We start from the raw sequence: 24,786 nt of genomic DNA on the forward strand, positions 1-24,786 counted from the left end.
GAACCTGCTGCGGCACGCCCGTGCGTCCATCACACATGGCGGCAACATGGTTGTCATCAACAGCGTCAAGCCTCTATTTTTTCGGTCGCGGAAAGAAAAATGACTTTTGAGTATCCCATATTCCAGGGGATTGCCCTCGAGCAACGTCCTATGTACTCCATCGCAAAGAGCCCCCGTCCCTCAAATCTTCGTCAAAGTTTTTTTTTTAGTGTGTGGCTATCACCGGTGATGATTGACACCAGTCCCACTTCCCCCTTCAGATTCATCTTCTGCTCTCCTGTATTAAGGTCATCTTCCTTCTTGGGACCGAGTCCGAAAGTGGCCGCAACGCCCATTCCTCTAACAGCCGAACCTTCATAGCCTTCGTCCCCGTGGGGCCTAGGACGCAACCCAGGCATAACCGCCAATGTGGAGAAAATGGAGAAAGGAAAACAGAGACGAGGAAAACACGCAGCATTATAGGTATAAGCGTGGTGAAGTCAGCAACGCCTGCCCGGTCCTTAATTGTGTTTTCGTTGGGGGGTTGGTGGATTGTGCGAACGCTCTGTCCAGAGGTAGGAAAAGGAAATTCGGCGTGAGTTGGTGATACACTGGCCCTGACACAAGGTAGTTGTTGCTGCTCCTCGGGTCATAAGCACATGGGCAGCCGCATCCAGGCCGCCGAGGAAATGCTGCCATCGTTGCGGTTGTTGCGCATCGTTGACATATCAAGTGGTGGACTGAGGCGTCGAGACTTCGGATTCGCCGACCATGTCTGTGACTGTAGCCTTGAGCTTCTTTGTTGCGCGACCCGAGTCCGACATGTCAATGGCCTCCTTCAGCTCCAGCTCCAGCTCGTCAAGACGCCGCTTGAGATTGTTTTCCCTGCGGTGGCTTTCCTCCAACTGCTTCTTGCTTGTTTCAAGCTGCATGCGCAGCTGGGCCTCGGCCTTGCCGCTGATCTCCTGGCCACGTCTTGCGCTTGCCTCGTCTTGTTCCATCTGGCTCAGACGGCCGCGGAAGAGTTCGTTAATCAACTCCAATTCGCTGACGCGAGTCTTGAGGGCTGAGTTGGTCGCGATCAACTGCTCGTGGGTCTGGGGAACGTCGAGGTGGCGGTCGCCGTTTAAAGGGGAGCCGGCGCGGTTCTCTGAGAAGCCTTGCAGGCCTGCCTGGAGCTGCGCGTCGTCCATGCCTTGGAATACGGGAAGGCCAGGGTTATACAAAGAAGGCGTCCCATTCCGAGAGCCAGGGGAGTCACCGTCAGCGTTGCCGTTCGTGGACTTCTGGGAGGGTCTTCGTTGCGCCGAGCCGGGCGTCTGTCCGTGAAGGTCGAGTCCGTTCGGGTCAGTCGCGCCTGTAAAGTTGTGGCCATGCTGTTGCTGTTGCTGCTGCTCAAAAACATCATGTAAGCCAAATGGAAGTGTGACATCGAGGTCGGGATTCGCAGGCGCATCACAAACCTTCTTCTTCGAGGCCATTCCGGGGCGCATGGTCTTGACGCGATTCCGGGACTTGATGACATCGGTCTTGAGCGAAATCGGTCTAGGTCGACCGTGCAGACGGAGAAAGAGACCGCATGCATTACAAAGAACCGTTCCGTATTCATCGCGGCGCCATAGAGGCGTAGTTGAGGTTTGGCAGTTTTGACATGTTGGCTGTGTCGAGTCCCGATCGTTAGCGCCGCTAGCCATCATGATAGTCTTCTCGAAACAAAAGTTCAGACCCCTTGAAAAGAAAGAAACAACACAACAGGTCCTCTGTTAATCTACGCAACTGCCCAGCGGTACAGGAAGCGCAGAAAAGTGATTCTGGCGGCTTTTCGCGGATGCTGCTGGCGATGCGGGATTGATGAGGGAAACGAGAAATATTCTGATAACCACCCAAAGAGTAATCTTATCTTTCCGTCCCGCTTTTCCCCCACCGATGGCAGGGTTGGAGATAACGAAAGCCAAACTAGCCACTGATACGCTCACGCGATAACGGGAATTGCAACTTCGTCATGTGCGCTTAGGTACGGATACTCTTGGGCGCTTTCGGGATTGGCTTTTCAGGGGGAACGATAGGAAAGGAGAGACGACATACGGTAGTGGAGCCTCCGCCAGAGGCGTAGGTCGGCGTCGGCGCGGGTGCAGGCGCTGGTGCAGGCGCGGGCGCGGGCGCGTGTGTCGGTGTGGATGCGGCGGGAGCGGTCGCGGGAATCGCTTCTCTGTGGATCATATGTCAGTCCTTATCCCTCCACTCTTTCTGTGATAACAAAGCAACGCGGAATTGGCGCGCGCTCGTCGGGCCTCCACAGCAACGCCGGGACGGATTGCGCATGTTGCGCAAGCACGTCCATCAAGGTCTCTCAGTTGCGAGATCAGTAGTGCGGGTGACGAAAGGCGCGGGCGATTTGAGCACCGTATACAACAGCAGCAACAAACAAGACACAGTTTATGCCTTTCTAGCCCTCTAGTCGCCTTCGACTTCACAACCGTCTCGTCTCCCCATCGCTTGTGCTCCGCCGGGAACCAAACGAGACAAGACCAGGACAAAGAGGGGTGTCCGAGAAGGGAAAATGCGAAAAGGATGACGAGAGCCTGGCTCGTAAATCCTTCCATCATGTATCAACGTACCGCATCTGTGGCGAACTTGTCGCGGAATTGGCCTGGGCGAGTGCCGAGATGCCTGGCAACTGGGGCAGAGACGCGGATGCAGATTCCGAGGTCGAGGTCGAACTGGGTCGGGAGATGGGCTCGATGTTGGTCTGCGGCAACGCGAGGTTGGCGAGGGCGGTAGCTTCCTCCATGACCGATCGGAAGGAGGGCAAATCGTGGTCTGCGAGTCTGTCCAAAGCCGAAGCAGGCGCAGAGTCTTGAATGGCGGCCAGGATGGCGGTTGCGGCGATTTCGTCGCGGGGGGTAGTCGGGCTTTCGTATGAAGGAGATAAACGAGGCGAGCTTTCAAGGTGCTGGCTGCCCTTGCGATGTCTGTGGGTAGGCGGTCGCTTGAAGTCTAACTTTTTCGCAACAGCAATATTCACGTGCTGGCCAAGAGTATCGTCAGGTGTTGCTATTCATGCCAATGCGCCGAAGATCAAGGGTGCGGGAGACAGAGTGGGCGGTCGGGGGAGGCAGTGGGTGGATGAAAGATGACGGCGAGGTCGTGAGGAAGGGGAGAAGGAGAAAAAAATTGTTGCGGAAAGGCGCGGCAGAGGGAGCGACTACTTGGTCGCAGGGCAGACACGGTCCCTGCAGAGTCAAACAGAAATTGCGCGAGGGGGTGAGAGGTCAAGCTCTGATGTGAAGTAACAGCGAGGTCTTGGGCATTACAATGCGTAGGTACTTTTGGAGAAAGGTGAAAGGAGCAGAGAGATGGACGATTGCGAACCCGCATCCCCCTAATCGTTGACAATTTTACTACGCGATAACTGGCGACTTGGTCGGGCCTATCAAGTGCCACTGTTTACCTAGTGGTCGTTTTGGGGAGTGAGGGGGGGCTTCCACTGGAACTCATGGCTGTAAGTGGGTTGTGATTGGACCGGCTACTGAAGCCCAGTCAGCCTTATGGCACAGGCGACTGCGCTGGGGCGAGAGACTCATGAGATGGGGTTTTTTTTTTCTTCTTTCCCGCTGCATTTCACAACGTACTTCGGTCGGGGGTTTATCAGTCGCTCTTTCAAAGCGGCAATGCTTATCTGATTCTTTCCGTGTTATGCCGTACGTAGCACTTGCCGTAGCTGGCGAGGAATCCATCAGTTCCACGTTCAACCCCAGATCGCGCGTACTAACCTTCATACCTAGGTACCCAGGTACAGTTGGTAGATAGGTTGGTAGTCTACCCAGGTAGGTAAGCTACTTTGTCAACTTCCTCCGCACACAATGCAATTGCTGTCACCGGAACCTCACATCCGGGACCTAACCCATGGCAGTGTTCCCCTCACTGAGTGTCTTCGTCCGCCACCGATCGTTCTGAGCTGGGGCTTATATAGAAGGATGTGGCGGCCAACGGCAATGATGAAATCGTGAAAGACAGCCTACGTAGGAGGCAACCTGACACATTTAGGCAAATTCCTGGACTCCGCCTTATTGTTTGAATGGTCCTATCTGTCCATCTGTCACGTCGTCTGTACTCCTTCTCGTGCCTCCCAAATCCTGTGAAACCTACCCAGATAGTTAGGTACTGCATCCGTAAGTAAGAAACAGACTGGCAACGTAGAATCAGGAACTGGGGTTATGGTGTCCGTCCCTCTGGTGGATATCGGTTTCGGAGAGCCACGGTCGAGGAAAGCCCCCACCCGTATCGATAAGCTCCGAAAAAAAGATTCGACGACCAGCGCCACTACCTACACCACCGGTCGTCCTGCACTTCTTTTTCCTGGTAAACAGGGGCAGCTGCCAAACCTGTGTCTCAACACACGATAACCGCCAAGATGCCCTCCACATACAAGAAAGAAAAGCCATGGGATACAGACGACATCGACAAGTGGAAGATTGACACATTTACCCCCGCAGACAACGCTGGAGGCACCTTTGCTGAAGAATCGTCCTTTGCGATCGTCTTCCCCAAGTACCGCGAAGTCTACCTCAAGGAGGCATGGCCTCTCGTCACAAAGGCCCTCGAGAAGACGGGCATCGCCTGCTCTCTTGACCTTATTGAAGGTTCCATGACCGTCAAGACGACAAGGTAAGTCTATCCGCGCCCGTCCCGCCTGCCTTGCTGGGGAAGCGCGGGCTTGATCTTGGTACACGGAGAAACTGACAATTGTTGCCCTCAGAAAAACATATGACCCCGCTGCAATTCTCAATGCCCGTGACCTCATCAAGCTCCTCGCCCGAAGCGTTCCCGCGCCGCAGGCGCTCAAGATCCTCGAAGACGGCGTCGCCTGCGACGTCATCAAGATCCGCAACCTGGTGCGCAACAAGGAGCGCTACGTCAAGCGCCGCCAGCGCATCCTCGGCCCTAACGGCTCGACCCTCAAGGCGCTTGAGCTTCTCACTCAGACCTACATCCTTGTGCAAGGCAGCACCGTCTCCGTCATGGGGCCCTTCAAGGGTCTCAAGGAGGTGCGCCGCGTCGTCGAAGACTGCATGGCCAACATTCACCCCATCTACCACATCAAGGAACTCATGATCAAGCGCGAGCTTGCAAAAGACCCGGAGCTCGCCAATGAAAGCTGGGACCGCTTTCTGCCCAATTTCAAGAAGAAGACGCTCAGCAGCAGACGCGTGCCGCTTAAGGTCACCGACAAGACCAAAAAGGTCTACACCCCGTTCCCCCCCGCTCCCGAGAAGAGCAAGGTCGACAAGCAGATCGAGACGGGCGAGTACTTTTTGGGCAAGGAGGCCAAGGCCAAAGCCGCCCAGGCCGAGCGCATGGAGCAGCAGAAGCAGAAGAAGGTCGAGAGGTTGCGCGAGAGGGAAAAGGAGTACATACCGCCCGAAGAGCTGGGCCACAAGAGGAAGAAGAGAAAGAAGAGCGAGGACGACGAGTGAAGGGTGCAGGCCAGAGAAGGCATGCGGGACGAGGGCGTGGAGGAAAGCGTGTGCGTGTTGTAGACCCGGGTAGATGCCTGCATTGCATCTGCGAGCAGAAAGGGGGTCGTCACGTACATAGGTGAGGTGTTAGCTCACCCAAGATACCCTTCCATTCATTGAGAGTTCAGGAGCCTTCTCACATGTACAGTGGCGATCTGCTTAAAATTACACCGCCTCGCGATCTGTATATCAAACAAAAGCGAAATGTCACAATAATGGGAAAGCACTGATGTGTAACGCGGTTGCCTTGAGAGACTGATAGTGTCGACTACCTAAGTACCGATGTTGGGTGAACCAAACTGGCTACATCAGCGTCCGTCCTCTTCTTGCCTGATTCCTCTCCATGGCCTTTCTCTTTTCGTGTCCGAACCAAGCACACCAAATTCCCGCCATAGGGCAAAGGGTTTGATCTGTCTGGCCAAACTTTCAGTTGAAAGAGGGGGCATCTCTCGGACGAGGCCCATGTCGCTTGCCTATGCGGACGAGCAGTTGCAGTGGTAGGTGGGCGGATATCAGCCCTCGTCCCATTTCTTGCCACAGGGCGAGTGAACTGTCGGCTGAAGCAGAGGTGTTCAGATGGCGGTCGCGGTCGATGCCGGCGCTCTCGACAAGCTCGTAACAGAGGTCGCGCTCGATGGGGATAATCGTGTGGCCGTACCGGAGTGCATCCTCCTCGGTGGTGTCCAGAGGATTGTCGTAAGGGAAGCTCCTCGGGGCCGAGTGAGAGCCGCTGGAGCGCTCGAGTTGGAGAACAATTTGGCGATGTGTACTTCCGTGGGGTGAGGGGTCTCGATAGTGTCATTGGAGCGGCGAGGTCGACACTCGCAAGGAGCGCCCACATGAGTGCTGAGACGATGAGTGTGGTTTTAATGACATACTAGGGAGACCAGACTCAGATTGCTTCTGCAAAGCGTTTGTGTGAACATTCAGACTTGATTTACATTAGTGATGTGGGAGTTCATGAGTGAGAAGGCGAAAGACGAAGGTGAAGCTAGTATGAGTATGGTTTATCTTATCGATAGCCCTGAGGACTTGGGGGGGGGGGGGGGCAATGGGTATTATCAAACGAGTCCGTCACATGTGTACTCTTCTACACACTTAAATGCTACCACTGTCCGACTTAACAAGGAAAGCCTCAGGAGTTGTGAAAGGGCAGAGATGAAGAGCGCTGAACCAAACAGCTTGACAGCAAAGAAGCATCTTGCCCCTGCATTTCAGCATCAGTAAGCTCATAGTTGCCCCTTAGTTGAACACCAATAGCCACATGTCCTAGCCATACTACTAAGAGCAGGCCAGAGTTTCGGCGGCTTTCTGCAAATCAGGTTGGGCGAGACTCAAATTTGCATAACCAAAGTATCAATTCACCGAGTGCTTGGAATCGTCCTGGATCAGGCGTATATGTCCATCTACTCGTTATCTAGGGGAAGTTGGATGGCTAGGTAGCTAGCTATACTACTGTCTCTTTAAAATAAAATAAAAGAAGAAGAAAAAAAAGCCCCATACAAGTGAAGATTTATTGCTGGCCCCGGTCAAAAATCAACCCAGTCCGGACATTTCCTTTTCCTGAGTGCTTGCAACCCAGTACGGCAAAGTCAACTTCACTTGCTGAGGTTTTTGGCTCACGTCAAAACATGTGATACGGACCATGGCGATTGAGCTGGATCCGTCGGTTGTATATCCAGACATAGACTTGCTTCTCATAGCTTGGGAGAAGCCGGTTCCTCTTCAAACTTGATGACAAGTTTGCCGAACTGCGTCCCGGCGTCCATGTCCTTGAAAAGCCCATCAATACCCTCCAGATTCGTCAGCCCAGTGACCACCCGGCTCACAACCGGCCTGATCTTCTTTTCTCTCACAAAGGCAACCATGTCCCTAAACTCCTCCCGCGACCCCATGGTCGTACCCTTGAGTTCCACATGCTTGAGCACCGCCTGCATCAGCCAGTCCATCTGCGGCGACACCGTCATGCCGTACTGGCTAATGACGCCGCCTGGCTTGAGCACCTTGACCGCCTTGCCTACAATATCGCCGCCTGCACCATCGATGACGGCGTCGAGATACGGCCGCGACTTGGGGAGCTGGGCCTGGAGGTCCTTTTCCCACCCGACCCTCTTGTAGTTCACACCCCCGGCGGCACCCAGCTTCTTGGCTTTCTCAAGCTTGGCCTCGTCGCCGGATGTCACGTAGACGTTGCAGCCGAACGCGACTGCAAACTGGAGGACCTGGAGCGCTACGCCGCCGCCAATGCCGGTGACAAGGATGTTTCTGCCCTTCTCAGCGTTCCCGCTCTTGGTCACCAGCGCGCGCCACCCGGTCAGTCCGACCAGGGGGAGGGCAGCTCCCTCGACGGGCGTGAGGTGCTCCGGGGCCAGCTCCACCTCGGTCTCGGGAAGAGCGAGGTAGTCTTGCGCGGTACCGTCGGGATAGCTTTTTGTGGCGCCGATGACACTGAACTTGCGGATGTCTTCGGGCCCGTCAGGGCTGGAGGCCCAGCCACGGCTTGGCGTGATGAGAACCGCCTTATTCAGGAGGTCCTGGCTTGCATCTTTCCCAACCTCAACGACGATGCCATAGCCGTCTGCGAGCATCGGGTGGTCGAATGATATGCCCGGGTAGAGATGGCGTCGGACGAAGAGGTCGCGGTGGTTGAGAGCCGCGGCAGTCAGACGGATCAGGACGTCTTTGGGCCCTGGAGACGGCTTGGGAACTTCATTGAGTTGGAGGCTGAGAAGGGTAAGTCTCTGGGAGTCCAGTCTGCAGTGATGACGGGGGACGGGACTCACGGATAGTAGACAGCGCCGGGTTTCCCCTCGATCTGTTTGACGGTGATGGAGTGAGGCATTGTCAAGTGTTTCTATATCTGCTGCCTCGAGGTTTATATGGTAGCTTATGTAGCGAACAAGCATACTACCGGCAACCGATAGCAATACGGGGCTCCGCCAGCTTATACAACGGAGGATGGTTGAGTATTATTAAGGTGGAAAGCCATATGCCGACGCCGACGGAGGCGGCATAATTGTGTGGGGAAGGAGTCGTCCACCCCCCGGCGTCAGGGTTCAGCGTCATCCTCCGCACAGCCGGGGATCGGCCTTCCTCCCCCCCCCCTCCCCGCATTCAATGACGATGCATAGCGGCCGCCTGAACCTCGGTACTTTCTCTGGGCTGAGAAGCGCGACATGAGCCACGGGACACGGCACTTCCCCAAAACACCAACACTGGGATCACTTCTCCGACCCGATGGCAAAACCTTACATAGCCCACGCGGAGACTCGGTTTTGTAGACAGAGGTTTTGGTCATGCTAACATTCGAATATGGCCTATGACATCTGCCAATTAACAACTAGGCACCCACCAACGGCAACGGCAACTTCTTACAACTCCATACACCTCTACAAACAAGGAACCTACCTACCTATTGCCAATCCTCGGCGGCAAACATTTTCTCACCAAGTCGCACCCGGTATTCTGACAGGCACGTGCAGCAAGCGATCCCCGTTCTTGTTCAGAGCAGGCATGTTGCCGGCCCTTATATTGAACTGCAACGCCCAATGCATAAGCCTGGGTTCACCGAGCCCCGAATCCCGCTCCTCGCGCCACTTGACGAATTCGTACTCCGTAGCACTCTGCGCGAGGTGCTTATTTTGGGTCTTCTGCTGAGCAACATTCGTCGCCGCCATAGGGCCGCGCCCCGCCGGCGGGTAGTCGTGCCCAGTCCATATCTTGGTGTCCTCAGGTAGGCTCAAGAGCCGCCGGGTAGATGCGAAGAGGTCTCGTGCGTTGCCACCAGGGAAGTCGCAACGCGCGGAGCCGACGTCGTGGTTGAAGAGGGAGTCACCTGCGAAGACGTTTGCTGTTTTCAAGTCAGCAGCAGCCCCCGCCCCTTTTCTGATCAACTTTTGTAAGCGTCGCGGGCACTCACATCCGATCAAGTATCCCATATGGTCAGGAGTGTGGCCCGGCAGATGGAGAGCTGTGGCCTCGAGCTTTCCAATCTCAAATACTTCATCGTCGCCAAATAAACGGTCAAAGGCGCTGGCGAACTCCTCCTTCTCGATGCCGTACTTTTCGCCGAGCCTCTCTTGAACAACCTTGATGCGCCCGCCAATGCAGATGTCTGGAGCCGCGCCGGCCTGCGCCTCCCGCAAACGGGACTGGAGGTATTTGGCCGCCGTCAGATGGTCGGCATGGACGTGTGTCTCGAGAATACCGACGACCTTGTAGCCCAACTCCCAAATAACTTCAAGGAGGCCATCGGATGTCTGCGTCGAGATGGTGCTCGTTGCCGGATCGAAGTCGAGGACTGGGTCGATGATTATGGCGGCCTTGGTGGGGAGGTCGGCGACAATATATTGCCACGTGCCTGTCGACGGCTCGAAGATGTCGTGAATGGTGGGCTCATAGGCCATATTGGATGATGCTATGAGGGTCTGGGGAGCAATTCGTTATAAAACTTACGGTTATTGTTCACCAGACGATATTTATCTCTACCAATCTACCGGTTTAGCCCGAGTCTTATACTCGGCATTCCGCGACATGCCATCTCGCCTTCGCCGTTCAATATGCCACCGGACGATGGACGTCAAGGGCCCTGCTGGTCATAGAAGCAGTCACCAAGAAGTCCAGCAGCATCGAGCAATCTCACCCCCCGGAGATGAAGCATATCTGGTGAAGGTGAAGCAAGCCCGGTCTTGAGTCCCCGGCGACGCCCGTGCGCAGCAGCAGCAGCACCTTCCCTGACGTCGGCGACCGTTTCTCCTCGAGGTCGCCGTCCTCCCCCTGGTTTTCGGGGACAAGCATCCCTGAAAGGAGGCTCCTTTTCATCCCCATGCGGGTTGCTGCAACCTTAATGATCCCTCCATGTCGTCAATCTTTGTCGTCGCTTCAGGGAGTCAAGATGTTGACCCCGTCATCTTTCGATATTGGGTGATTGGCTCATGCGTCCTTCGTATTGTTTTCTTTCCCTCTCTGGCCGTGTGTTTGTCTTCAAAAGCGTTCAAGCCTCTTGTGGAAGACTTGATCACTTTCCTGCCTTTTCCATCCTTTTTTTCTTCCTTTTTCTCTCACCCCTTCGTTACAATAGATCATGCCCCTTTTGGAGACAGCCTCAAGCATTCGCCACCGATACCATTGCGATTTGGGAAGTACATAGTTAGCGCCATGTTGCTAGCGAGCTCAGCAAAGGCGTCATCGCGTCCAGAAGAGCCTAGTCTACGCCACCTCCCGCCAGTGATTAGCAAAGCACATCCTTTTCAACGAGCTAAACCGAACGAGCTGGTCGTAGTAATTCCATATCTTGGATGCGATACAGAGTACAGATGCGGATGAGCTACTGCATATGGAGGATCCGTTAGCAGGGGATTCCCCTCTTGTCATTCAAGGGGTTTGACCTTTAACACTGGAGATTTAATAACTGGGCCCTGCTACCGGAACCACATTTCCGCCTCTCTTCTACATGCGTAGTCCCCGACGACTCGTAGGCCCTAGACTTGATTCACTAAGCAACGGAGGACTGGCAAAGTCCGGCGTCTTGTATGCAACAGCCCTTCCTGTCTGCCGTCTCCCGGAGTTCTTACTAAAAGTTGTATAAGTTGATCCGAGACGCCTGCGGGTTTGACGGCTATCGAAAGACTGTTGACTACACATCGCCGCTGTCTTGATCCCACCGGCTTTCGAAAATCTCTCAACACATATACACACATACGCACAAACGTCGCGGCTAAACCCGTTCATTCCAGAAGCAACGTTGAAATCAACTCCTCGTGATCGAACGATGGCAACGACCGTCCTGTCCGGCGCCGCCTTCGGTGCCGCCCTTGTGGCAGCGGGCGTGTACCAGCCCTCCGTCATCATCGCCCAGCTCAAGTTCGAGAACTGGCACATGGTCCAGGCCTTTCTCGCGGCAGCCGCCAGCAGCACGTAAGTCGCCGCAACCGAGTCCACCCTCCTCGAATCTCTCACAACCAACACAATTTCCCCAGCCTCATCGTCCTCACCCTGGACAACCTGGGCTACGTGCGTCCCAAGCCCCGTAGCCCCTCCCGACTGGGCCTCGTCTCCCAGTATGATGGCAACATCCTTGGCGGCGCCCTCCTCGGTGCCGGAATGGCCATCTCGGGTTCCTGCCCGGGTACCGTCCTCGCCCAGATTGCCGTAGGCACCAAGTCCGGCGTCTATGTCCTGGCCGGCGCCGCCGCAGCCGGCATCGCCTGGACCGGCTCCCTGCAGAAGCTCATTACCAGCAACACCGCCGCCGCGGGGCCCGAGAACCCGAGGCTCACTGTCTACGAGCGTCTTGGTGTCAGCAGGGCCGTTGCGTTCGTCGGGTTCGAGGCCCTTTTCGCTGGTATCGTCTACGCGACTATGAAGTATACCCCCGCCAGCCCCTATGCTGTCGTCGCGCCTACGGTCGGCGGGCTCGTGATCGGTCTCGCGCAGCTCTTCTCCCTGCTCACACGCAAGTCAATGCTTGGCGTGTCGACATCTTACGACGAGATCGGGCGGTATTTCTGGTGGGCGGCCCGTGGCGGAGGGGAGAAGGGAAAGCCCGCTTCGTACGGCAACATCCTCTTCTCGGCGAGCCTGGCCGCCGGGGCGTGGGCGCTCGCCAAGGCATACCCCGACTTCGCGCTGGGTGCTGCTGACACGGCTGTGTCGCCTTCACTGGCTGCTGCGGGTGGGTTTCTCATTGGGTTGGGCTCCAGGATCGCGGGAGGCTGCACGTCCGGACACGGGCTCAGCGGTGTCTCTGTGTTCTCGACGGCCAGCTTCGTTACCGTCATCTCCATGTTTGGTGCTGGAGCTCTGGTTGCCCCATGTTTTTACTAGTGGTAGGGGGTGGATTTGTTTGATACTGCATAGCTCTGGCGCAGTTTGAAGACCTCATCGTTCTCTATTCCAAGCATGGCTTGATAATTTGGATCCCTCCTAGACTAGTGGATGTTCAGTCACGGGCCGGTGGTTCGGTAGCTCCCGCGCTACCGAACCTGGAATTTTGATAAGGAAGGCTGCACGAATCCCGTTCGTCTGAAAGTGCCCCGTTGGAAAAGGCAATAGCTACGGCTGCATCCCGGAGCTCGTCGGTTTCTTTGGAAACTTGAATGGTCGCCGATGAACTCCTTTTCCCCATCAAATCAAGCTCTATTCAAAACTCGGGGACTAAAGCTGCGGTGAATGGTCCAAGGACAACCATTTCGTCCAGAGTAGTTAGTTGAAAACTTGGAGGTCACTTGCCATATGGTATAGGACGAGGGTGTAGGGGAGGCGATCACCCTGACGAGGTAACTAGACATTTATCTGTTTCTTTACTTGTTCTACGATTCGAAACCAGGACAGCAAACCCCTGCATTACAGGCGACTTGCTTTAGGGGTTCCTAGTGACCGACACCCTCTTTTTTGGCCGTCACCTCAATCTCAATCTTCATCGCATCCTCCATCAACCCGGCCTGAATCATGGTGGCCGCGGGTCTTACTTCGCCAAAGTACTTTTGGAGGACGGGCCAGGTCTTTTGGAAGTCTCTCCGGTCCGGGAGGATGTAGCGCACGCGTACGACGTCCTTGATCTGGGCGCCAGCCTCGGCCAGGGCGGCGGCGATGTTCTGCATCGTTTGCTCCGTCTGCTCGACGACATCGGGGGAGATGGCGCCGGTTTGGTAGTTGTAACTGCTCCAACAACAACGATTTAGGAGACCGAGACACGCAGGGCGAGTATTTTGGAAGAATGGGGGGGGGGGGGGCGTTGGACAGTGAGATACGAACCCTGTGGTACCGGACACGAAAACAAAATCGTCCGAGACTACGGCACGGGAGTAGCCGATTTGTGTCTCGAAGGCGGACCCCGAGCTGATGTTTCGTCTGGCCATGTTGGCTGGTAGAAGCAACAAAAGGTTATGGGCGCTGGTGGGAAGTATTGTGTTGCCGGAATTGGCAAGTCGTAAGAAGAGTTGGTACAAGTCCTAAAGTAGAGAGAGGGGGGACCAAGCAGGACATGGGAACGAGGTTTTTAGGCCAAGTAACTCGCTCATAGTTGACTCACTTGTGCCATTTCATTCACGCAGGACGATTTTGCGACTTGGACAGGGTACCTGAGTGAAACCAATCGGAGGCTTGGTGTCCAACATCAAAATACCATATTGGGACAACAGGGGTAAGCCCTCTCGTTGACTCATCCTTAGTAAAGTTGCCCTGGCTGTAAAGGGTGTGCTTCGGCATCGTTACTTAGACATGCATACTTACCTACTTCGATGAATATCCCCACCCATGTCATGCAGCTGTTCCGATGGTTTCCTAAGTCCATCGCGTGGGGCCGCACGTTGGCGAGAGTAAGTAGTTCGGAGGTACACATTGAGACCAAAAGCGAGCCAGAGGACCACCATGCTTACCGAGCTCACCGAGCATATACTGCAGTGGGTGGGATACGTGCTTACACCGGCAGGGCCGAAATAGACATTGTCCCACCACTTCCTAAGGAGGTATGAAACAACATCCTTAGAACTAGCCCCTGATTCTAGGCATACCTCGGCGAGTAAGGTAGTGGAAGAATTGGCTGCTTTCCTCAGGACGAGGTAAGTCTCGAAACACCAGACACTCACACCGCTTGAGAGCCCTTGGTTGGATCCGGCAGTCGCTGCCTTCCCTAAATAAATTGTATTTGCATGCTAGAAACTGCCTTAGGTAGAATGCTACTTGCTCTGTTTGTCACCTCCTCGGAAACGTAACTGCCTCATGGAAGTCAATCGTGCCTATGTTATCAGCTCCTTCCAGAAGCAAACTGAAAAGCAGGAAGGCGCAACACATAGGTACTCTTCTCTTCGCCTAGAAAAACCCTACACCAAGCACCTCGTCCTCCCACACACCTCCATTACCCAACATGTCCTATCGTTCTCATTGACCATCCCTTCGACCCTCTCCTCGCCAAATGCCACCAAGTTTGGCCGAGGTTCCATCACCAACTGAAAGGCCTCGGGAAGAACAACCTATCCCCATCAAAATATCCAGTGTTCTGTCTTCAGATATGTCGGCCCCGTCCTCTTTCCTGGGCTATGTCTCGGACGAGAACCGGGACGACGAAGCCCAGAGCCAGGCTAAGTCGACACCCCGGCAAAAGCCCAAATACCTGCAGTACCCTCCAGACGTGCCCCGTTTGACGCGTCTCGGTCTTTGTACTTACGGTGTGAACACGGGACCGGTTGCTGATGATGCCGACTTGACCAAGCTCACAGTCCCTATGCTCAAAGAGCAGCTCGCCATGAGGGAGATGCCCGACAATGGCAAGAAAAAGGAGCTGATGGAGAAGCTGGGGGGCTGGAGGACCTACAAGCCCGAGACTGTTGCCATCAGGGAGGCACCCGAAAACCATGCCTTTGGTCCCATCTCCCAGAAGACCAGTGCTAGTGGAGAAAAACGCTTCTGGGCCAACCCGGAAGAGAAGGGTCACATCAGCGCCACCAAAAAGGCTATGCAGGAGTCGATGTACATCATCAAGCAGCAGGACAACTATGACGGCTCGCCAGGATTTACTGTCGACGTTCGCGGATCGGGCTCCGATGCCTATCAAGTCAAGGTTGGCGGAAAGACTTCCTGTACCTGCTCGAGCATTGTACGTTGTAGCTCGAATTTCATTTGCCACAGTTATTGACTTATACCCCAGAACTACCGGCCCAAGAGTAACTGCAAGCATATCATTTGTGAGCCTAATCGTTCCTGTCCCTTAAACAGACATCTACTGACAAGTGGCAGTCGTCCTGACGCATGTTCTCCGTGCCCCGGCCGAGTTGCTCCCCCAGAGAACCCTCTTTCGTGAAGAGCTCACGAAGCTTCTCGACCGCGCGCCTAAGGTACGCTTTACCGCGGCCGAGGCAAGCACCGACACCTCTATGTCAGATGGCGTCCCCAAGTCGAAGGATGGCAAGTGCTGCCCGGTCTGCTTCAAGGACATTGGCAAAGCGCAGACAGTCTGTTGCGCCAAGTGTGGCAACCACACGCACTCTTCTTGCTTTGATGTGTATGCAGAGGAGCACAGCGGCTGGGGTGTCAATTGTGCCGTTTGCCAGGGCGACTGGTCGCCAGTGGCTGTCTAAGGAGCGACCCCATATGAATGAGATCTACAAGTGGTGCCACGAGAGTTTCGAAGCCACGAGAATGAGTGATGGACAGGAAGTGAGAGTAGAAAGCAAGACCTGACCGACATCGAGGAAGGAGTAATGGCATTCGGTTTGATAGTACTATTTGCTGAACAATGTTCTTACGTAGGAGGAAGCACGGCTCCTCGTTTCTCTCAAGCTCCCACCATAGACTGAACAGTTGCTGAACGAACACCCAATGTTTCGTACTCACCGCGTGCCTCATCCAAGTTCACTTGTCTTGCCACGGTTCGGACCTGATTCAGGAGGATTCTGTACCTAAGGTATCCTTTGGGACTATCATACAGTAAAGTTTGCCGGCTCTCGTCATCCACTCTTCCTAGACGAGTGGGGGATAAGCCTTTGTACCCCAATCCCTCTCTCCTTGTTGTCGGAAGAGGAAAAGCCAGGTGCCCATCCTCTTCTTCATTAAACAAACAAACACACCAATTGTGGCCACGATAAAGATATAAAAAAAAGTCCCCCACGCCTCACACCCCGAGGTTTATTTTTTGATATGCCCGTAAAACTCCAGAACGCGAGAAGAAAATCAAAGAAAAGGGGGAGAGGGAATGGCCATCATCTGTCAACACAGATGAGACACTCGAAAACACAGAGGCGAGGCGAAATAGTAGGACCTGAGAAGGTAATCCCCCCGTACCAATGCTTTCAATCGAACCCCCCCCCCCCCTTTTGTCCGGAACATCCCAACCCAGCCACGCCTTGTCGTTGTCGCTTACTTGCCGGGGGATGGACCCCTCGTCGGCCATGAGACTACTTACTTAAGCATGGAATGAGTGCGAACGCCCTTGGGACCGAGCTCGCTGTGAGATCAAGGCTGGTTAGCAAACATGGTTCTGAGGAGCAAGAATCAGATGGAGGGGGGGGACTGACTTGTAATCAACTCTGCTCAGGCTTGCCTGGCGCTGAGCCTCGAGGCCGGCCATATCGAGGTTGTGCTGGCAAAAGGCGATGCGCGCGGCGACCTGGGCGCCGAGGAACATGGCCTCCTCGAAGCCGTTCTTGTTCCACTCGCTCAGGTACGTCGGCAGGGTGGCGAGCTTGATGCTCGTGGGTGTCTGGCTGTGGAAGTGATGTCCGGAATGGGTGCCGGCGGCGGCGTCGCCACTTCCCGAGGGGCCGGGCGTGCCCTGGTTCTGGGCCGAGGCAGTCGTGGCGGCCTGCAGAAGGGGGTTGACGCCGGAGGAGCCTGCGACAGCGTTGGCCGGGAGCTGGTGCGGGACGCCCGTGAAGGAGCCCGTGGGGGTCTGCGCTCCGGTGCCCGTCGGCGTGGCTAGGTTGGAGGGCAGCTCCGAGGTGAACATGGTGGCCGTGCTGGGGGAGATGAGATGGCGGGCCAGGAGGGTCTGGAGAACGTTGTCCTTGAGGCCGCGCAGACGCGAGCCGTTGCCGACGAAGACGAGGTTGTCCCAGCACGCGGGGCGCATGTACATGTCCTCGATGCCCTGCACGGTGCGATAGATGGTGGTTACGATGCGGTCGATCTCGCCGCGGTCGGCGAAGGTGAAGCGCTCAAGACCAACCTCGATGTCGCGACGGACGCGCTTGGCCTGCAGCTGGGGGGGTTGGGACGCGCCATTGGTAGCAGCGACAGCATCAGTCGAAGTGGCATCGGGCTGGGCGCTTACTCCGTTCGTCTCCGGAGCCGTTGCAGGGGCTGCAGGGCCAGAGGTCTCGGCAGGTCGAACTTCACCGTCGGCGGGCGCAGAAGCGGCGCCGTCTACGGGCTTGGGATCGTCCGTCATCTCCACGTCCTTGGTCTCGGTCGTGGCGACGGGCTCCTCCTTCTTGGGCTCACCCGTGGCCTCGGGCTTAGGTTCCTCTGGCTTAGGTTCCTCTGGCTTAGGTTCCTCGGGCTTGGGTTCCTCAGGCTTGGGTTCCTCGGGCTTGGGCGGCTGTACCTCCTCCATGACCACTTCTTCAAAGTGGAACGTGTTGTGGGTTCGCTTCGAGTTGGGCAGGCGGATCTGCTTCGCGGCTTCGGGTTCCTGCACGACCTTGGCCTTCCTGCCGCCCTTTTGCTTCTCTTTCTCCTTCTTGGCAAGGAAGTCACGCGCGTTTCCACTTGTGACGATCGTGGCAACGTCGAGAACACCTTCGTCGGCCACCTTCTCCTCCAGCTCTTCTTCGATGCTGCTAGGAAGAACAGGTCGCGCAGCGGGCTCGGCGAGTGCAGCCGCCTCAGGGATAAGCGCGCCGGACGGAATGCCGGCCGTCTGGGTCGTCGGAAGCTCCACGAGGTCGGGAGCGTTGGGCGCATAAGGAAGGACCTCGCAGATGTGGCTCTTCTTCAGCTGTTCGGCCATGTCGTAAGTGAAGTCCTTGTCTTTGAGCTTCTCGAGCAGCTTGCGCGTGAACATCTCTCCGCCAGAGATGAAGCGTTCCGGGTTGGGCGCGCCGAGCTCTCCGTGGTTGACAACGCGACCCTCGTGTATGCAGGTGACATCGACTTTCTCGTAGCCAATGTCGACCACGGTGAGGGCGGGCCACTTGAGGCCGTACTGAGTAGCAATGCCGCTGTGGATCATACAGAGGGCGGGCGTCCGGGTCTTCTCGAAGATGTAGCGCGCGAGAGTCTCGATATCGGGGCGGCACCATTGAGGCGACGCCATGAGCATGATCGGGGTGTTGTGGTACGTGGTTGTAAGCATGCTGTGAACATGGTCGAGAAAGGCAAGGAAAGCTTCCATGTTTACAATGCGACCGCCTATGTAAGTAATCAATTAGCACTCCAGACTTCGAGAAAGGGAAAGATAATGCGACCCGCGTAATCAACCCTCGATCGTACCTTTCAGCGGGTAAATGGCGCCCTCGGTCGAGTCCGTATCCTCAACCCACTCGTACTCGTCCTCCTCGGTGCGCGGACCGTCGATGGCGAGCGCGCCATTGGCATCGGCCCTCTTGCGCTTGAAGGTGTGGAAGGGCCGCCACTCGTCCGTCTCAGCGTCCTTGAACATGCGCGTCGGGATACGGTGGATGGGCGGGGTTAGCTCGCCGCATCCCAGCTGGGCCATGGTTGTCTGGCTGCCGGGACAGATAATGAGGACCTGGTCCTCGCGGAACTTGCCCGTTTGGGTCGACATGTTGCCGGCGCGCGCAGCTGTCTGAGCGCCGCTGGGGATTCTCGTCGATCCGATACGCGCGGGAAGGCCTTGGTTCCGTGGAGTCGCGGCGGCGCCTTTTTGGAAGCTGTCTTGGAGGTCTTCTTGGGCGTAACTGGGGCAGATGGCGGGCGGGATCGCGGCCGGAGTCTGGTCGCGTAAGAATTGGAGTTGGAGCTGCCAGCTGGGTTGGCACTGCCCATGCCAAAGCTACCCATTCCCAGGGGCAGTAACATGGTCCGTGCCATTTCTCTCGCATTATCATTTTTCCGATAATTGCAGTGATGGCAGGCACAAGCCACCTCCATAGGGTTGCAAGCCTTCATAATGAAAGCTAGTTTGTGTAGTGATGCAAAATTTGAGGCTGAAAGGGTGGTGATGCTGATAGATATGATCGTGATATTTTGAAAGGGAGTGGTTTTTTTTTTAACACGAAACGAAGCAAGGCGTGAAATCCAAAGAGCCAGAGCAAACTGCTCAAGCCGTAGTAGCTCCACGTCAAGACCCAAGCAGCAGCCGGTGCGGCTTGTCATTAAGTCCCATCATGCGGCTGGGCCTGCTGTTCAGGCTACCCGGGGCTGCTCTAAATGATTGTTCATTATCTTTAGACAATACGTAGTTGGCTGGGCTCTCTCTCTTTCTCTCTCTTAGTGTCAAGTTACACCACAGCCTTGCAGAGTCGCAATCCCCCAGTCCAGTCTCCATGATGTGTTGTTCCAGCGTAATCAGCTGTGCCTCACCCGATATCCAAGTTTCTATACAATACTGGCCTCCAATTCCCCCTGGCAAATTGCTCTCCCTGGTCCCTTAGACAATCCCGTACCTGGTATCCATATGGCTGTGGTGCTTCCTTGCCTGGCCGTCTTTTATCTCGTACATCCGTGAACGCCTTTTGCCTGTCATAAAGTTGGTCGTCATTTGCAGTAGTGGTCCGATATCCTCAACTGAGGATCAATCGTATATGCCCTGAAACGCCTGTAACACATACATCTCAAATGAGAGGAACGGGGCGAGTGACTGCGTCCGAATGGTGCTGTGGCGCCTGTGCTGCTCAAAAAGAAAACAAAGTGAAAACAAATTTGGTATCATACGGCGTCGACTGCTTTCGGGGCCATGCGTCCCGAGTCGATGCTCGGAGCTTCTTCCTTCAGCGGGATGTCGAGAGGAATCATGAATTCCCCTTCAGCCGGGAAGGCCCCAGGTGCCATAGGCGTCGCTTGCTCCGACTCCTGGGCAGCATGTGTCTTGGAATCAGATACATCGTTTGCCTGGAACTTCTCAGTCACGCCAGAATCGGTGTTCTCCAACTTCTCAACGTCGGACATGGCCGGCGCCGTCTCCGTAATCGACGGGATCTTGTCTGATCTGCTTCGGACGGAGGATGAGTCGATCGACTGTCTGGGCGAAGGAGTGAAAGAAGACTGAAGAGGGCTGTGGAGATGGCTGACATCCCCGATATCGCTCTTGCTGGCACGGGAGGTCCTCATGGGGCTCCTCGCGGGCAAGGGCGGGGGGATTCTCTTAGGAATGGTCACCAGCGCACCCTTGGCGTGAATAGGGGCGGCCATGACGGCCGTGCGGGCTGCGGGCTGCACAGCGGCAACCTCAAAGATGACGGGTTCTTCATCGTCGTCGTCAACATCGTCATCAACATCGTCATCCTCATCGTCGGCGTCGCCATCTTGCTCCACGTTCTGTACATCGACCTTATCGTCATCCTGTTTGGTGGTTACGCTGGCATCGTCCTTGGTGTAAACGCTGGAGGCCTTGGTAGCCGTATCGTCCATGGTGCTGGTGTCGGTTCGCAAATGGTCGTCACTATCTGTCACTACGGTTCCCTCTATTGAGTGGCTCCCGCTGATCTGTCTCAGCGGAGTGAAGTCGATTTTGGTGTAGTCCACTTCCTCCGGCTCTTCCGGTTCCTTGAGGACGGGGAGACTGTTGACCGAGACTCCGTCTTCGCTCTGGCTCTGGCTCTGGCTCGGCGAGGTGTATGGCGTGCCCGTCGGGTTGGAATGCGTCCATGACTCGGACATTTTAGTACGACTCGTCTTCGTAGACATCAAACTGCCTCTATTGCTCTTGGTCGTGAACGTCTCACCACTCTGCCGGAACCTTGAGAAAGCCGGGCTTGACGGAGCGGGGTGAAACTCAAACTGATTGCTCGTGGGCCGCAGGCGTGTACCGGCCTCTCGGATTTCCAACCCCGCCATCTCCAACGCGAGAACACCGTAAGGGTCCGGATCGTCCGCTAGAGGGATGCCAAAAGGAGTCTTAGGCGAAGCCGGCGAGCTTCTCGAGCTTCTCGGCGTCTCTATCATTGCATCTCCAGGTGCCGGCAACGCTGACAGCTTCTTCAGAATGACCTGGTCAGCGTCGATCCTTCCCTCGGCTTCTTTGATGACCTCGAATAGCGGGCGTGTCTCGTCTACGTGCCTCGACACGTTCCCTGCGACAATGTCCATGGCGGTCACATTGGCGCCATAGAATTTTTCGTTTTCGTTTGCTCGCTCGGTCAGAATGCAGCCGTTCAGATTGACGTTTTGTGTCTGACCCCTAGCCTTCATGTAGGTCAGAACAGTGTTGTCGAGGTCCTTCCACCTGTTTTCGGTTTCGGTTGACTCTAGTGCTACGAGTGGTCCGGCGGTGAGACCAATGTCCTCTCCCAGCGTAACGGTCGGTTTAGTTATTAATGATTCAAGGGCGGCGATGTTGTTGATTACCAGGACACAGTCGTATATGTCAATGCCCATTATGAAGCTAAGTGAAGGTGTGTGCAGAATAATGCCTGAGGGTGGCGACCAGGTGCCGTCGGCTTTGCGGGCGATGAGAATGCCTGAGCCGCCCGATCCGGTCATCCACAAACCAGATCGCATACAGGTGAAGATGGCGATGCCGGCAGCATTTTGTATTATGCGAGAGGGGATCTTTTTGAAAACGCGTGCCGGCGTTTTGGGTTCAGCGTTGGCGTCAGTAGTATTTGATAGGTCATCTAAGGGTGCCAGGAAGCCGTCGGCTGAACAGGCAGGGTAAAAGCGGTGTTAGTGACGGACGACTAAGATTGTACGACAAAAAAGAAGCAAAGGGGGTCCGGCAACAGCAAGCAATGTCGAGAAAAGAGCCAAGAACAACTAACAGCAAAACGATTTCAATATGCGAGCAGATCGGTCGCATTCGGCATCGAGGGTGGCGGGCCAAAAAGCCTCGCGGCCGATACGAGAGGTGGCAGAGGCGAGGGCGGCGGTGGTGAGCGGCGCAGGAGGTTTGCTAGACCAGCGAAAGACCTTTTCGAGGGGGGACTTGACGCTGCTTGCGGTGACGATACTGCTTCGGCCATTGCTCGCTGTGCTAGCGTTGCTTCTCCTCCTGGCCTCCCACGACGGAAGGAAGCTCGAGACCCGTTGCATGGTTTGGGGGCGTGGAAACGGGCGATGAGCGTTGGCGGTGATGTCTTGTCCCCGTTCGCGGATGAGGACGTGAGGACGAACGCAGCGACATGCGTCGACGGGTCTGCGGTGTTGCTCATTCACAAATAACAGGAAAGAAACGGCCGCTTTGTCTCTAGATTCCCGCCGGGTATGAGAAGAAGTTGAAGAATCATGGAAAGAAGAGCAAGCCGGTAATGGGGGGCGGATTGGGCTTTGTTAGTTAGAGAGGATCAATCCAGGTCCAGCGGGTCAACTCAGCCTCCTCCACTTTGCGAGAGAGGCCGGGCGAAGTAGCGACTCTGCAAGGTGCAACAGCGCAGCGGGGAAACACAGCAAGAAAGTGCAAGAAAGTGCTGACAGCTGCTTGTAACAGCAACAGAGTCACAGTTCACCACCCAAAATACTGTACAGCGTACCTACATAGTACGTAGCAGGAAAGGGGGGGCGTGTGTCTAGGTGTGGGCCAAGCGGGGAGTGGGCGTGTTTGTGTCAGTCAGTCCGTCCTGTGCTTAGGTATGTACTCAACAGCAAGCGTGGTTACAGGTGGTGTGGGCATCGGGATTCGGGGCGTGAGAGGACGACGGGCGGCAAGGGAGGAAAAGAATTGGGAAAGAATTGGGAGACTGCGAGAAAAGGTCTGAGGGTGGTGCGCGCAGGTGACGTGGGCGACGGGGATGACAGAGGAGAGGAGATCCCTGTCGCTGTTGTTGACTACCTAAGTGCCCAGGTATCCGTACCTACCTATCTTCGCCGGACCAGAATCCAGATAGGCCAGGGCTCGGTTCAAGGAAAACGCAACAGCCAGCTCCAGCACTACCAGACCAGGCCAGGCCTAGTGACAGCAAGGTTTTTTTTTTACCCTTCTTTTCCTTTTTTCCGTTTTGTGTTGTCTCGAATCTTGACCAGTCGAACCGCGACAGCCGGTGCCGGGCAGGTCGAGGCGAGAGTGTGCTGTATCCAACCCCAATTTGTGAAGGTGGCCCAGTTGCTCTACGTCGTAGACGCTGTGGATAAACAGCAAGACGACTCCAGCAAGGTTCCGGTCAGATACAAAAATGAATAAAGAGGAAACCCTCTTGGCCCTTTGCTGCTTTGCGTCTCCGAAGAGCATACCACGTATCTCAATGTACATTAAAAGGTGAAGGAAAACAAGGTAAGTTCCGACCGGCGACCAGTAAGGCCAGGAAGGAGGGCCTTGACGGCCGTGTGGGACGATGACGGTGTGAGTGCGAATGTGAATGCAATTGTTTGCTGACAGCTTGACTATGCCCAAGGTTTCGCCTGCTTGGTCGATGCAGGATGGAATCAGGCGAGGCGAAGTGAAGTGATGGCAAGTTTTGCCCGATCCAGCGCCTCCCGAGCGAACTTCTAGGCTTCCAGGCGTTCCGGAATAGTACGTAGGCTCGGGGCGGAGCCGAACTCTCAGCTGAGGTAGGTATTCGCGACTTAGTGAGCCTCTCCGTGTGGTGTTAGTGTTGGATGCCCGTAGTTTGTGGCGCACATGAGGTACTGCGAGTACCTGTCGACGTTCGACTCATTGATTCGCGGGTCACTCGGCCCTTGCGCTTGCTGGTAGTGTCATGCAGCCTGACCTCACAATCCAGACGCCTAGACTAGCCCGGACTGACAGCAAAGTGCATGCATGCTGATGATGGTGAGACCGTCACGTTTTGGTGCGGCGTGCCTATGCAGCTGATCCGTTGCTTACTTGCCGAGGGACGAATACTTGCTCTTTCTCACATACACGGGCTGCTTGGCTGCTCGAGCCCGGATTTGAGGGCGATACACCAACTTGCACGGGAGCAAGCAGGCTGCAACAGCAACCAACCAACCAATGTACTTGTTACTCAGGACTTGGTGAGGATGCTTGATGGTTGTTTGGTCCCCTTTCCTCACGAATGCTGGCGGGTGGTACAACAAGCAAGGCACGCAGACATCTCCTCGAGACATATTGACATGAAACCTTGTCATTTCGTTGCGAGCCCGAGACCCCTTCAGACCCTGATGATCCGTTCTCTCGCTCGTCTTCTTTTCTCCGATCATGCAATGCACTCCCAATCCAAGACATGGCGATAGGAAAGAAGGGTCTGGGCGCAAGCATACACACGGACGGTGTTGGCGTGGCCGATCCCACTTGTCTTGACTCTTGACTCGCCTTGACGTGCAGCCTGATCCATGCATCAGGCGAACCACGCTCATTACTACTCTCTCTCTCTTCCATAACCTGAAAGTGTGTGTGTGCGCGTGTATGCGTGTATGTTAGTCGTTCGATCTTATGCCCGTTGGGAAGCATTGGCTATGCGAGAGACGGCCGGGGACGCGGCATCTATGCACATGCTGACATCTACAACCCACCAGAATGACGAGCGACAGTTCCATCTTCACCTGCAGAGCAGACTGGAGTGACCTGGGCGCAACCTGCCCTCTGTTCTGGCCTGTCTTGGAGGAAGAGGAGAAAAAGAAAAAGAAAAATAGTAGTTGCTCCGTTCTCGTGCATGCGTCGATGGCAGCCGCGAAGTGGGGTGGTTCCTGCCCATTCACAGTCTTTTCCAACGCCTCTCTTTTTATGTCTCTCTCGTCCATCTGCCCGGGGGGTGAGTCTTCAATGTCTCTCCTCCAA

General features: G+C 55.5%; 10 protein-coding genes across 10 annotated transcripts; 3 read left to right on the forward strand and 7 right to left on the reverse strand.

The window, feature by feature from the left end:
* Positions 1–52: 52 nt before the first annotated feature.
* Positions 53–3,346, reverse strand: CDEST_05130 (Putative Zinc finger, GATA-type, Zinc finger, NHR/GATA-type, transcription factor GATA). Its single transcript, XM_062921289.1, has 4 exons — positions 2,598–3,346; positions 2,065–2,188; positions 1,443–1,637; positions 53–1,370 (listed from the first exon to the last, which is right to left on the reverse strand). The coding sequence occupies exons 1-4, from the start codon at positions 2,768–2,770 to the stop codon at positions 708–710; spliced, it is 1,155 nt and encodes a 384-aa protein (XP_062777340.1). The 5' UTR covers positions 2,771–3,346; the 3' UTR covers positions 53–707.
* An 899-nt stretch (positions 3,347–4,245) lies between these two features.
* On the forward strand, positions 4,246–6,527 carry CDEST_05131 (Putative K domain-containing protein). The gene is made up of 2 exons (XM_062921290.1): positions 4,246–4,647; positions 4,739–6,527. The coding sequence occupies exons 1-2, from the start codon at positions 4,394–4,396 to the stop codon at positions 5,454–5,456; spliced, it is 972 nt and encodes a 323-aa protein (XP_062777341.1). The 5' UTR covers positions 4,246–4,393; the 3' UTR covers positions 5,457–6,527.
* CDEST_05132 (uncharacterized protein) lies at positions 5,459–6,449 on the reverse strand. The gene has a single exon (XM_062921291.1). It carries the CDS (start codon positions 6,337–6,339, stop codon positions 5,767–5,769), a length of 573 nt encoding a protein of 190 aa, XP_062777342.1. The 5' UTR covers positions 6,340–6,449; the 3' UTR covers positions 5,459–5,766.
* A 344-nt stretch (positions 6,528–6,871) lies between the features above and the next one.
* Positions 6,872–8,551, reverse strand: CDEST_05133 (Putative GroES-like superfamily, alcohol dehydrogenase-like, NAD(P)-binding domain superfamily). Its single transcript, XM_062921292.1, has 2 exons — positions 8,282–8,551; positions 6,872–8,222 (listed from the first exon to the last, which is right to left on the reverse strand). The coding sequence occupies exons 1-2, from the start codon at positions 8,338–8,340 to the stop codon at positions 7,196–7,198; spliced, it is 1,086 nt and encodes a 361-aa protein (XP_062777343.1). The 5' UTR covers positions 8,341–8,551; the 3' UTR covers positions 6,872–7,195.
* A 131-nt stretch (positions 8,552–8,682) lies between these two features.
* On the reverse strand, positions 8,683–10,030 carry CDEST_05134 (Putative metallo-beta-lactamase, ribonuclease Z/Hydroxyacylglutathione hydrolase). The gene has a single exon (XM_062921293.1). The coding sequence runs from the start codon at positions 9,902–9,904 to the stop codon at positions 8,942–8,944; it is 963 nt and encodes a 320-aa protein (XP_062777344.1). The 5' UTR covers positions 9,905–10,030; the 3' UTR covers positions 8,683–8,941.
* Positions 10,031–10,594: 564 nt separating this feature from the next.
* On the forward strand, positions 10,595–12,858 carry CDEST_05135 (Putative sulfur transport domain-containing protein). Its single transcript, XM_062921294.1, has 3 exons — positions 10,595–11,027; positions 11,087–11,414; positions 11,477–12,858. Exons 2-3 carry the CDS (start codon positions 11,269–11,271, stop codon positions 12,321–12,323), a joined length of 993 nt encoding a protein of 330 aa, XP_062777345.1. The 5' UTR covers positions 10,595–11,027; positions 11,087–11,268; the 3' UTR covers positions 12,324–12,858.
* Position 12,859: 1 nt separating this feature from the next.
* On the reverse strand, positions 12,860–13,445 carry CDEST_05136 (Putative YjgF/YER057c/UK114 family, RutC-like superfamily protein). The gene is made up of 2 exons (XM_062921295.1): positions 13,254–13,445; positions 12,860–13,157 (listed from the first exon to the last, which is right to left on the reverse strand). The coding sequence occupies exons 1-2, from the start codon at positions 13,355–13,357 to the stop codon at positions 12,869–12,871; spliced, it is 393 nt and encodes a 130-aa protein (XP_062777346.1). The 5' UTR covers positions 13,358–13,445; the 3' UTR covers positions 12,860–12,868.
* Positions 13,446–14,508: 1,063 nt separating this feature from the next.
* On the forward strand, positions 14,509–15,574 carry CDEST_05137 (Putative E3 ubiquitin-protein ligase Zswim2; the record flags this gene model as incomplete). The annotated part of the gene is made up of 3 exons (XM_062921296.1): positions 14,509–15,093; positions 15,145–15,181; positions 15,234–15,574. 3 exons carry the CDS (start codon positions 14,509–14,511, stop codon positions 15,572–15,574), a joined length of 963 nt encoding a protein of 320 aa, XP_062777347.1.
* An 820-nt stretch (positions 15,575–16,394) lies between these two features.
* On the reverse strand, positions 16,395–18,720 carry CDEST_05138 (Putative Actin family, ATPase, nucleotide binding domain-containing protein; the record flags this gene model as incomplete). Its single annotated transcript, XM_062921297.1, has 3 exons — positions 16,395–16,440; positions 16,511–18,344; positions 18,426–18,720. 3 exons carry the CDS (start codon positions 18,718–18,720, stop codon positions 16,395–16,397), a joined length of 2,175 nt encoding a protein of 724 aa, XP_062777348.1.
* A 601-nt stretch (positions 18,721–19,321) lies between these two features.
* Positions 19,322–22,722, reverse strand: CDEST_05139 (Putative ysc84 actin-binding domain-containing protein; the record flags this gene model as incomplete). Its single annotated transcript, XM_062921298.1, has 3 exons — positions 19,322–21,754; positions 21,875–22,377; positions 22,688–22,722. The coding sequence occupies 3 exons, from the start codon at positions 22,720–22,722 to the stop codon at positions 19,824–19,826; spliced, it is 2,469 nt and encodes an 822-aa protein (XP_062777349.1). The 3' UTR covers positions 19,322–19,823.
* Between the last annotated feature and the right edge of the window lie 2,064 nt (positions 22,723–24,786).

Source organism: Colletotrichum destructivum, chromosome 3 (assembly GCF_034447905.1).
Source record: "Colletotrichum destructivum chromosome 3, complete sequence".
Taxonomy (NCBI): domain Eukaryota; kingdom Fungi; phylum Ascomycota; class Sordariomycetes; order Glomerellales; family Glomerellaceae; genus Colletotrichum; species Colletotrichum destructivum.

Excerpts from the sequence above, each read along its gene's own strand:
- CDEST_05130 (XM_062921289.1), bottom strand. The coding sequence starts at position 2,770 with ATGGAGGAAGCTACCGCCCTCGCCAACCTCGCGTTGCCGCAGACCAAC. Across the intron at positions 2,189-2,597 it reads ACAAGTTCGCCACAGATGCG|AGAAGCGATTCCCGCGACCG; the intron begins GTACGTTGATAC and ends TATGATCCACAG. Across the intron at positions 1,638-2,064 it reads CTGGCGGAGGCTCCACTACC|CCAACATGTCAAAACTGCCA; the intron begins GTATGTCGTCTC and ends GACTCGACACAG.
- CDEST_05131 (XM_062921290.1), top strand. The coding sequence starts at position 4,394 with ATGCCCTCCACATACAAGAAAGAAAAGCCATGGGATACAGACGACATC. Across the intron at positions 4,648-4,738 it reads ATGACCGTCAAGACGACAAG|AAAAACATATGACCCCGCTG; the intron begins GTAAGTCTATCC and ends TGTTGCCCTCAG.
- CDEST_05132 (XM_062921291.1), bottom strand. The coding sequence starts at position 6,339 with ATGTGGGCGCTCCTTGCGAGTGTCGACCTCGCCGCTCCAATGACACTA.
- CDEST_05133 (XM_062921292.1), bottom strand. The coding sequence starts at position 8,340 with ATGCCTCACTCCATCACCGTCAAACAGATCGAGGGGAAACCCGGCGCT. Across the intron at positions 8,223-8,281 it reads CCCGGCGCTGTCTACTATCC|CCTCCAACTCAATGAAGTTC; the intron begins GTGAGTCCCGTC and ends TACCCTTCTCAG.
- CDEST_05134 (XM_062921293.1), bottom strand. The coding sequence starts at position 9,904 with ATGGCCTATGAGCCCACCATTCACGACATCTTCGAGCCGTCGACAGGC.
- CDEST_05135 (XM_062921294.1), top strand. The coding sequence starts at position 11,269 with ATGGCAACGACCGTCCTGTCCGGCGCCGCCTTCGGTGCCGCCCTTGTG. Across the intron at positions 11,415-11,476 it reads GCGGCAGCCGCCAGCAGCAC|CCTCATCGTCCTCACCCTGG; the intron begins GTAAGTCGCCGC and ends CAATTTCCCCAG.
- CDEST_05136 (XM_062921295.1), bottom strand. The coding sequence starts at position 13,357 with ATGGCCAGACGAAACATCAGCTCGGGGTCCGCCTTCGAGACACAAATC. Across the intron at positions 13,158-13,253 it reads TTCGTGTCCGGTACCACAGG|TTACAACTACCAAACCGGCG; the intron begins GTTCGTATCTCA and ends TTGTTGGAGCAG.